The sequence below is a fragment of the Musa acuminata genome, unplaced genomic scaffold, assembly GCF_036884655.1.
Source record: "Musa acuminata AAA Group cultivar baxijiao unplaced genomic scaffold, Cavendish_Baxijiao_AAA HiC_scaffold_1033, whole genome shotgun sequence".
NCBI classification, from domain to species: Eukaryota; Viridiplantae; Streptophyta; class Magnoliopsida; order Zingiberales; family Musaceae; genus Musa; species Musa acuminata.
This window is the reverse complement of record NW_027021247.1, coordinates 25447-36164: the sequence shown is the minus strand read 5'-3', so window position 1 is coordinate 36164 and position 10718 is coordinate 25447. Positions and strand designations below refer to the sequence as shown.

The 10718-nt window shown below is 42.0% G+C and overlaps 2 protein-coding genes across 2 annotated transcripts in view; one reads left to right on the top strand and one right to left on the bottom strand.

Annotated features, from left to right (window-relative positions):
• LOC135665601 (phenylalanine--tRNA ligase beta subunit, cytoplasmic-like) overlaps positions 1 to 2795 on the bottom strand; it is a 4786-nt gene extending 1991 nt beyond the window's left edge. The window contains exons 1-8 of the mRNA XM_065177232.1: positions 2752 to 2795; positions 1960 to 2285; positions 1817 to 1872; positions 1615 to 1718; positions 963 to 1092; positions 698 to 813; positions 522 to 588; positions 6 to 76 (exon numbers count right to left, since the gene is read on the bottom strand). Coding sequence (XP_065033304.1) covers positions 6 to 76; positions 522 to 588; positions 698 to 813; positions 963 to 1092; positions 1615 to 1718; positions 1817 to 1872; positions 1960 to 2285; positions 2752 to 2795 — 914 coding nt within the window. The remainder of the gene's footprint in view (positions 1 to 5; positions 77 to 521; positions 589 to 697; positions 814 to 962; positions 1093 to 1614; positions 1719 to 1816; positions 1873 to 1959; positions 2286 to 2751) is intronic.
• A 947-nt stretch (positions 2796 to 3742) lies between these two features.
• On the top strand, positions 3743 to 10482 carry LOC135665598 (probable glucan 1,3-alpha-glucosidase). Its single transcript, XM_065177226.1, has 6 exons — positions 3743 to 5489; positions 6201 to 6474; positions 6556 to 6691; positions 8996 to 9206; positions 9306 to 9512; positions 9849 to 10482. The coding sequence occupies exons 1-6, from the start codon at positions 3888 to 3890 to the stop codon at positions 10215 to 10217; spliced, it is 2799 nt and encodes a 932-aa protein (XP_065033298.1). The 5' UTR covers positions 3743 to 3887; the 3' UTR covers positions 10218 to 10482.
• The last annotated feature ends 236 nt before the right edge of the window (positions 10483 to 10718 follow it).

Below are 10718 nucleotides of genomic sequence, written 5' to 3'. Positions count from 1 at the left end.
AGTACCAACGATCATAAATAAATGTGTATGCTACCTGCTTTAGAGGCACAAAATTAATCTCCTGAGGTGGCAAAGCCTGAAAAGATGAAGCAGAAAGAAAATTGTGAGATAATGGAAGTGCCCATACTGAAGAGAAATCAGTGATGCACAACAAAACCCTCACTTGACTTTTCTCTGTGAACAGTAAAGAAGTACAACTCATTAAATTTAAATCCATCATGTCATGCAATCTAATAAAATTCTAACTAGATATTTAGCATCGCAAAGCGGCTAATATAAACCACAAGGATATTAACCTGCAACAGTTAGCACATAACTTGTGGAGTCTACTAGCAAGACCTACTAAACCACAATGGAAATTTAATATTTTTACATCTTTACTTAGTTTTGCTCCTAGTCCACTTTCTCTATGATAACCCCACATGCATCCAAACTCATTATCAACAGTATGGCATATTCTCAATGCACAAAATGTTAGTAAGACACTAAAAGATTAAATATGCATATCTATAAACATTTACCTCATATGTAAAAGGACCCTGTATTGTGTCCAAATCATGAGTCCCAATAGCAACTAAGGTCCTTCTCCTGGTATCAGAAAAAGAACAAACTTTTCACCAGAGAACCAACGCAGATGTCATGTACCAACAGGAACAGCAAGAAAAACAGAAAACGAAGCAAGAAACAAAGATATTACCTACATATATTTTGGTGGAGTTTATCTTGAAGATCAATGAAGCTGTTGTATCTGGCTTCATCAAAGGCTATTCCTCTTAGAATGGCACAAACGACAAACGGTCGGATCAATGAGGTCTATTAAACCAGAGCATCATGTCAATATCCTGTTTTTTTCTTGTGGCCAAATGAATGAGAAAAGGCATTGACATTGAAGCATTTTTATGTGGTGCAACAACATGACACATATACTCTAGGAAGCTAGCTTCAGTCACTTAAGTAATTACCTCAGGTTTAACATGCATTCTAAGCATAGACTTAGGTGGGACATCAGAGATTGTATATAGAGGACTTTTTTCACTTCCAATAAAAATTCTGAGAGCTCGAGCAATCCCTTCGAGACAGAGCAAATCATATCTGCATATGTCAAAAAGAAAAAGAAAAAAAAGAGAAGATGGAAACTATATTATATTCAATATTACAAATAAATCATCAATTATCAGAAATAAATTTCAGAAGAAAGCTACATTTATTTCCATCAGAGAAGCATTTAGTCAAGGACTTTCTATGACATTGGACTCACTTGCAACTCATTTTTATTGAATGCACTGCATCAGGCTATCAGCTAAAGGCTACATACTATATACAGCACAAGTTATAAGCATGACAGTATTAACAAAAAAACATCTTGAACGCACTTCATATGATGCACCATAACTGTCAACGAAAGGTTCTTCGATAGCACAATAACATGATACCATCTTCACCCCTTGAATGTCAATTAATTCAAGATCTAGTTAAATTATCACCCAGGATATTCAAACAATTCGTGTTTTCCATCTAAAATAGCCAAATTAAGTACAGATACCAATTAATCCACATACCAAAATCAAAAGCCAGACACCACACAGAGCCAGCAGAAAATGAGTCCAACGTTACCTATTGGCGGCGACTTCGATTTTGTATATGACCTCCTCGTCCTCTTCGTCAGCATCATCATCTTCGAGATGCTTCTCCTTCCGAATAATTGCCTTCTCCGTAGTCTTTGCAGGAAGGGAACGGATGTCATTTATAGCAACAAACGATACGAAATGCACAAGGAACCAACTTATACGAGACAAGATCAAGACTCGTCGCTCACCACATCGTCGAGCTCGATGCCGAACTCGAAACAGAGGGCTTCGAACTCCTCCTGTGCTGCGATCGCCAGATATGAGAATTAAGCGAGATAGATAAAGAAAGAGGGAAGAGAGAGAGAGGACGGATCGGAGGAGGAGATTTTACTGTAAGTTTTGCCGAGGGCGGCGAAGAGGCGGTCCCTTCCGACGCTCACCGTCGGCATTGGCGGAGCAGGTGCGGTCGCGTCGGCAGAGGAAGGAATGGGCTCTGCGATGAGGTGTGGGACGGCGGCGGAGGCGCGGAAGAAACCCTTAAGAGCGCAAAGCGGAGATGTCACGTGGGCCGCATGTGCCAGAACGACCTTGACGCCCTTTAGCCAATGCGAGGCTGAAGTGAACGGACTCCAGTTATTGACGGACCCGGTTTTTATCGGATCATTTCCATCTAAAGTCCGATGCCCAGATCCGAAGTTGACGATGCAGATGTGAGAACTGGAGAATCCAACGGTTGAGAGAATTCTCTCAGATTGGTGCGGATGTAAATCGAATTATGACATATATTCGATATATTTATTCATTGACGAAAATTCAATTTAATATGTCAAATTCATTAATATATATTTATAGATGTTTAGATATATAGAAATCGAACTTAAATATCTCTCTCTTCCATCATAAATATTATTATTATTACGTGTGTTTTATGAACAATCATCCGAAAACCCACTCCTGGACGAAATTTATCATTATTATTGCAAGAATCTAAACAAATATTTGGCTCAAATAGATTACTCAGCACAAACCATGTACAACCAGATACTATATTAACATCAGCAGATGTACTCTAATCACCGCTGCCTCGTGTCCTCTCCGTCTCCTCCCTGCTATCGACGGCGTCCGCCATCCTCAGAATGGTTTAGTTGGACTGCATCACCCTCTCGCCCGCTTCAGGGTGTACCTCAGCGACGACAGCACGGTGCGGCCGGGGAAGCGTGTCCTCATGAAGTCTGCCACCACCAGCGCCGCGGGCACCAGCACGGGGCTGAGAAAGATGACGGAACCGGCGAGGGTGAGGATGAGGTGACAGAGAGAGGAGAGTCTGCGTCGAGAGAGATGGAGGTCGAAGGAGGGCGCTTTTGTTGTGAGACGTGTGGAAGCGAGGATGAGACGTGGTGGAGAGAGCGGGCGAGGTGGACGCCACCATGGGCTACTGCATGGCGAGGGAGCCGGACACGAACGAGTCTCGTGCGCTCCACCAAGCTTTCTTTTGTCGTTTATTGATGGGGAAGAGGGTGTCCGAGTCGTCCTTCAGACGCGGGTCCCAGATGGGGACCGTTACTTTTCTCCAATAACAGCAGGGAACAAATAGTTAAATATTGTTAATATAAAAACTGAAGTTGTATATATATATATATCCCTTCAAAATGAGTATTTTTCATTTATTTCTAAAAATTATAATGTACATATTCATTTCAAATATTAAAGGGGGATATTATCTGACGAAGATTGTTCTGAGATTTCTCTCTGATTAATCTTCGTTAGTTGACCATTGACTTCGACTATTAGATCATACAATTAATTTTTTGATTAATATTTAGTATTATGATAACAAGAATATAAAATAAATTTCAAATTTCTATATTTTATTTCGTTAAATTTAAACTAGCCAACAATATTTGATATTACAAGTAATGTGCACCAAACGATCAAGCCGGGTTGGGTCGGACTTGATTTGCGTTCAATCAAGATCAAGTTTGGGTTTGGTTTCAATTCAATTCTAGCAACCCGAAGCCCCAATCCGGCCCAAAGAAAAGGACCGGTTGGTTCGGGTATTGCAATCATTGGATTCAGTTAGAGGTCCGACCCGAATCATGCGTGCAGAGTTTGAACCCGTAGATCCCATAGAATCACATCAGAAACATTTCTAAGCACATCGGACGGTCAGTTCCTCTCCAAGTTCCCATCTCCACTGAAGCTCATTTTTCAATACGAGACTACGAACCCTTCTCAGAGGAATAAATCCTCCGGTCTCGCCGCCGTTGTCGTCACCGTCGCCGCCTCTGCGTCCGCATCCGCTTCGGCTGCCCGTCCACCATGGGTAGATTGAATCGCCGATCTCCGGACGCCTTAATCTTTCTTATCTTCTTAGTCTTCTTGGCCTCGTTGACCTCCGCCTGGAAGAAGGACGAGTTCCGCTCCTGCCGCCAGACCCCCTTCTGCAAGCGCGCCCGCGGCCGTGCCCCCAATTCGCTCCCCTCCTTCTCCGTGGCCGACGTCTCCCTCTCAGATGGCGCAGTCTCCGCCCGCCTCGTCCCCGCCCCCGCCCTCCGCCAGGTCACCGACGACGACCCGTCCGCCGCCGACGGCGACGACGCCAGCTCGCGGTCTCTCCTCCTCCGCCTCTCCGTATACCGCGGTGGCATCCTCCGCCTCGAGATCGACGAGGACCCTTCCTCCGCCCCCACCACAAAGCGCCGGTTCCGCCTCCCCGACGTCCTCCTCCCCAACCTCGACGACCGCCGGCTCTGGCTCTCTCGTCTTTCCCCAGATGGCGCGTCCGCCACCTCCTTCTACCTCGCAGACGGCTTCGAGGGCGTCCTCCGCCACGATCCCTTCCAGATCGTCGTCCGTCGCGCTGGATCTGGGGGCGAGCCCGTCCTCTCGCTCAACTCTCACGGGCTGTTCGATTTCGAGCAGTTGAGGGCCAAGAAAGATGACGAGAATTGGGAGGAGAACTTTCGCAGCCACACCGACTCGCGGCCTCATGGTCCTCAGTCGATAAGCTTCGACGTTTCCTTTCACGGCGCCGATTTCGTTTACGGGATCCCGGAGCATGCCTCGACGTCGCTATCCCTCCGTCCGACTAGAGGTCCCGGAGTCGATGAATCCGAACCCTACCGTCTCTTCAACCTCGATGTCTTCGAGTACCTCCATGATTCCCCCTTTGGGATCTACGGATCCATCCCCTTTATGCTCTCGCACGGCACCCGCTCGACGTCAGGATTCTTCTGGCTCAACGCTGCTGAGATGCAAATTGATGTTCTCGCCCCCGGATGGGATGATCCGGCCGCGCCAAACGCAGGGAGGGTCGACACATTTTGGATGAGCGAGGCTGGAGTCGTGGATGCATTCTTCTTTGTCGGTCCAGGTCCGAAGGATGTGCTGCGGCAGTACGCTTCGGTCACCGGGACTCAGGCGATGCCGCAGGAGTTTGCAGTGGCATATCACCAATGCAGGTGGAATTACAGGGACGAGGAGGATGTTGCAGCTGTGGATGCTGGGTTCGATGAGCATGATATACCTTATGATGTCTTGTGGCTCGATATCGATCATGCTGATGGGAAGCGATACTTCACTTGGGACCGAGTGTTGTTCCCACACCCAGAGGAGATGCAGAACAAGTTGGCTGCCAAGGGGAGGCACATGGTAACGATTATTGACCCTCATATCAAGCGGGATGATTCATTTTACTTGCACAAAGAAGCGACCGAGAAGGGTTACTATGTGAAAGATGCATCAGGGAAGGATTTTGATGGGTGGTGCTGGCCAGGGTCCTCGTCTTATCCTGATATGTTGAATCCAGAGATACGAGAGTGGTGGGCTGAGAAATTCTCTTTGAAGGAATATGTAGGTTCAACACCATCATTGTACATATGGAATGACATGAACGAGCCTTCGGTCTTCAATGGTCCTGAGGTAATGTCAATTTGTGGCCCTTCTACGTTTATTAGAAGGGGATCAGCCACTCTGTCCAAAATATACAACATTTACATCTAGTTTCTGCTGTTGACAAAGTGCTTTATGGAGATTTTCTGGAAGGTTAGGCTATGCATTAGGAGCATCGTAGATTACAGAATACAGATTATTGAAATTATAACATTTAAATCAGAATATGATTCTGGTAACTCAGTAGCGTTTAGTTGTTATTTGTGCATGAGTAATTAATTTTGTATGTTCACATATCTAGCCACAGTTTTACTTTGGAGGACCAATTTCAATTTGCAATTGCAGTGAAAGAGGAACGGTCACCTTTCCAGATGATGCACCACATAGTCTTTATTCAACTCTAGTTTTGATTTTCATGCTGATTGATTAAATAGGATGTAAATTAACAAAAAGGAGCATTTACTTGGAAGCTCTATACATCAAAATACTCATGTTATTGTTTACTTTTCGTGTTATTGTAGATTTCCAAGACCTAAGAACTTTTTTCGCTGGATATCCATAACCTTTCCGCTTGAGTTCCACATTAAAGATTAATTTATCAACCATCTTTGTGAAACGACCTTTTCTGTTCAGTTCTAAATAGTAACTAATGTTCAAATTCTACCTTCAAGAGTAAGTTCTTTTTTTCCTTGCAAGTATGTTTAACTCTCTTGAAAAGCAATAATTATCAGTTTTTCTCAGGTAACCATGCCCAGGGATGCTATACACATGGGAGGCGTAGAGCACAGGGAATTACACAATGCATATGGTTACTATTTTCATATGGCTACATCTAATGGTCTCTTAAAGAGAGGTAATGGAAAAGACAGGCCGTTTGTTTTATCGAGAGCTATTTTTGCTGGAAGCCAAAGGTATGGTGCAATCTGGACCGGAGACAATTCTGCAGATTGGGACCATCTCAGAGTTTCGGTTCCAATGATTCTAAACCTTGGTCTTGCTGGCATGTCATTTTCTGGTGAGTAAATTTTCATAGTTGGTTATGGATGTGTATTGCATGTTTACCTGGATGCTTTTCTAAAATAAACTTATGTCACAGGTGCTGATGTTGGAGGGTTTTTTGGCAACCCAGAAAATGACTTGTTAGTCCGATGGTACCAGCTTGGTGCTTATTATCCATTCTTTAGAGCTCATGCTCACCATGACACCAAGAGACGAGAGCCTTGGCTATTTGGGTATTCATGATTACTGTCTTCATCTACAACCAAGATACTATATTAATTGCAGGATTTCTGTCTGCTGATCATACTTGATTTATTTGTGATAACTAAGCTAGTTTTGTTGTACATTCTGTTATAGATATTAACTAAGCAACTGAAATGCTAGGGTTTCATGCTCCTTTCTGTTGCACTTACTTGGAGATTCTCGTGACCTTTTATGGCTCCAGTATTCATAGTCACTATCTTGTTCGGCCAACATGAATACAGCTGATGAGTCAAATGCTTATGGTGTTTTCATTGTCACTTCATGTGATGTGTTATTTTGCCTTCATTATTAACCCTTTGTCTTAATATGCTGTATGCTGCAGTTTGGCTAGTTTCAGGTAGACTTAGTAGAAGGCTCTTTTGTGCCTAGCTTTTAATGCTGTTTTTATGCTTAGTAAAATAATGACACTAGCTTAGCCTAGCCTTGACGTACATTTTAAGCAGGATTTAATCTTCAGGTCTACTGAGGATAAATGATGGAACCAGGTTCAAACCATAGTAAATGGGTTCTTATCCAGTGGCTTAGAAACTTCAAGGAAAGCAGCAGAAGTGTTTAAGCTATGTCTTCAATTAGGGTATAAAAGGAAAAATCAAGGAATGGACCTGAGTGTAAAAAACGGGTATGGCAGGTTCTGCACCGGATCATAGAAAACGGGCTTTGAGGTCGATGCTTTATGGTTTTGGAAGTGGTCAATTGGGTCTGCTGTTATATCAACCAGATAGATTGGAGTGTTGATCCTAGTTATAATATACAGTGGATTAACTTTGTTAGCATTTGAGAGAAAAAAAATTAGCAGATGAGGAAAAGGATCTAAATGGGCAATGCGATTCGGTTATGGTTTAACTTGTATTCATGTTTTTCACAAATAGCAGTGATGGAAACAAAGAAAAAAAGAACAGGGAGAGCAGAAGGAGGGAATAAGAACAGAAGGGATATAGGTCTTCTGGACTCACTTTGTTGGTTGTGTGGTACATAGCATACACTACATGCAGGTAAGAAGAGAAAATGATGAATTTTCAACTCTTAATGCAGCTGATTATATGAAAATTCACTTCTGTTGGCTAGTTGAGTGATCAACATATGTTATAAGCATTAGAAAATCAAATGACTAAGGTTTCCTTTCCCTTTTACATGTGCCATACTTCTAAACCTCTAATATACAGTTCGTTGTTTGAAAGCTAAATCGAACTATGTAGAATCTAATAATAGATCCACACTTTTCAATTAGTCCGGTGCATCCAATGGATAAAGCTTAACCCATGGCTTGATATTTGAAGATAACACAATGGTACACCTTGAGGTGAACCATGGTGGTCTTGTCGTCGCTGCATCCTTAAATGGTGGTGCAAATGGCTTCTATAATCAAGTTGTGCACTATGTATCATTGCTATTTAGATACTATAATATGCACAAAATTGTATTGTTCTGTGAATGATGGATGAATGTTGTTTCTGGTTTGGCCTGGCATTGAAGCCATCTCTTGCTTACACGATTGTCAGATATTTAATGAGATAGGACAAATTCTCTAATTGCAGAAATATGTAGGAAAGGGGTTTGTGTTACTTCTGTCAGCGCTTTGAAGTAAACCATGGTCCCTGTGATAAATCTTGTCATTTTTTGCTTCTTCTAGCCTAATTATAGAGGAATTTTAGAGAGTATCTTCTTATTTGCATGAGTTTAAGTTGCAAGCAAAAAGGTAGAATTTCCTCTTTGCTAATTTTCCTTTACATGGTAACTGCTTTTTAACCTAAATTTGTCTTGGGAAATTTTATACCAAATTTGGACAGTGGACATCAAGGAGACTCCTTGAGTTTCGATTGTGGTTTAAGGATCTTTAAGTAGTACCTAATTGTTTCTTGTAACGAGTAGCAGTTAAAGAGCATTTTTTATATTCAGGGCTTTTGTATGCCCTACATCATGGTAACCAGCTCCTGTGGCATATCTGAAGCTGTCCAATTGCATAACTTTTTTTGTTAAAAGATTTTTGTTATGATTTCCCTTTTTTTTTTTTCTCTATAGACTTGTTTGGAATAATGCCTATCCTTAGTTTGGAGTCATGGTTTGCATAGTTTTGGTTCCTAGTTCTAAAGGCAATTAACTCATAAATGGAACAACTTCTTTACTAATGATTTCTCATGTCTTCTTAGTAGCATCCTAAAATGGACACCTCAGCAACATATCTGTAATGTATCATAGATTTGTGCAGTATATGATGTTTGTTATGGAAATATATTTACACAAAAGTGCATGATTTTTCTGTCTAATCAATGCAGAGAGCAGAACACTGCTTTGATGAGAGAGGCAATACACACTCGATACTCATTGTTGCCATACTATTACACACTATTCAGAGAGGCTGCTGTAACTGGCATCCCTGTTATGCGCCCTTTGTGGTTGGAATTTCCTTCTGACAAAGAAACATATGATAATGGTGAAGCTTTTCTGGTTGGCTCAAGTTTGTTAGTCCATGGGATTTATGAAAAGGTACTCTTGATTTTTTTCTCTGTATGTGTCCTACAAGTTCTTTTATTTGTTCCTTCATTAGTTTTTAAGGAGAATCGATCTTCTTTTGTTGCTGGACAGGATCAAAAGTCAGCATCAGTTTATTTGCCTTCTGGAGCATCATGGTTTAACTTGAGAAATGGAGTCAAGTTTGATGGAGGTGTCTCCCACAAACTGGCTGTTTCAGAGGACAGCATACCCAGTTTCCAGAGAGCAGGTACTATTATACCGAGAAAGGACAGATTTAGGCGCAGTTCCACCCAGATGGTGAACGACCCTTACACTCTGGTATGCTTATTATGAATGAAATGCTCTCTCTTACCTGCCAAATCCTTTATGTGTCCTTTATCTGGTTGGCTGCAAATTGTGATGGAAAAATAGGTTAGTTTACACGAGTTTTAAAGGCTTGAAAACCACAAGCTTCCTTTGCATAGGTTTCTAGTGTCCCTATGATGTTTTTTGCTATTGCTATAGTAAATGCCATAAAGGAAAATATAACATTCTCAAGTTGGAATGATTGAGTTTAAATTTTGCTTCATGTATTGCCATCATGATCTTATCAACTTAGTACACTCTTCAATCTATTTTCTGCAAGTGATATATGGAGCTATCTTGTGTGAGCAGGTAATAGCCCTTAATGGTTCACTCGCTGCCGAAGGGGAGCTCTACATCGATGATGGCAAAAGCTATGACTTTGAGCAGGGCGCATACATCCATCGGCGTTTTATATTCGCTGATCGCAAGCTAACGTCGATAGACATTCGCCCCTCCAACGTAGGCGACAAGAAATTTTCCGCAGATTGCACTGTGGAGAGAATCATACTTCTCGGACTGCCATCCGGCGCCAAAAAAGCTGTGGTCGAACCAGGAAATCATGAAACGAACATCGAACTTGGTCCACTCACCCTCCGGAGGGCGTCGCCCCCAGTTGCACTCACTATCAGGAAACCCAATGTTCGCGTCGCCGACGACTGGTCTCTGAGAATATTATAATGGTGTTGCAGCTAGCGAATTTTGCTGGATGAGAGTTGACATTAGTAGATTTACCTCACTCTCAAGAGGAGAACACAGGTCATATTATTTATGAGCATGTTTTGTGGCCCAACAAATCATTTTCATGGATGCATACCAAGTTGCAGGAGAGTTGACTTTGGCCTCTGTATGCTTCTCTGATACAAGTCACATTGTTTATGCTCGATTATATGACTTATCTGATCTAGTTAATATCAGTATTGTTCAGGTATGAGTTACAAGTCAAGCAGGGTTATGTTCACATCTTTATTCATGCATATGTGATCCTGGAAATTTCCTGTTGGATTTATTGCATGCATATGGATTGGTAAGATGAATCATACTTATAATTAAGGTTTTTAATTTGGTCAATGATCATGGTTTCAGATAATAATCTTATTGATAATTATATTATCAATAGACAGTATTAGTTAGTGTGCATGGCGAAAGAAAAGAAAAAAAGAAGAAAATTAAAGTTGTTTT

What these genes read in the sequence shown, in the direction of transcription:
- LOC135665598 (XM_065177226.1), top strand. Translation starts at nt 3,888, where the DNA reads ATGGGTAGATTGAATCGCCGATCTCCGGACGCCTTAATCTTTCTTATC. An exon ending in CGGTCTTCAATGGTCCTGAG is followed by an intron (nt 5,490 to 6,200) that starts GTAATGTCAATT and finishes AGTTTTTCTCAG; the next exon opens with GTAACCATGCCCAGGGATGC. An exon ending in CGAGAGCCTTGGCTATTTGG is followed by an intron (nt 6,692 to 8,995) that starts GTATTCATGATT and finishes TAATCAATGCAG; the next exon opens with AGAGCAGAACACTGCTTTGA.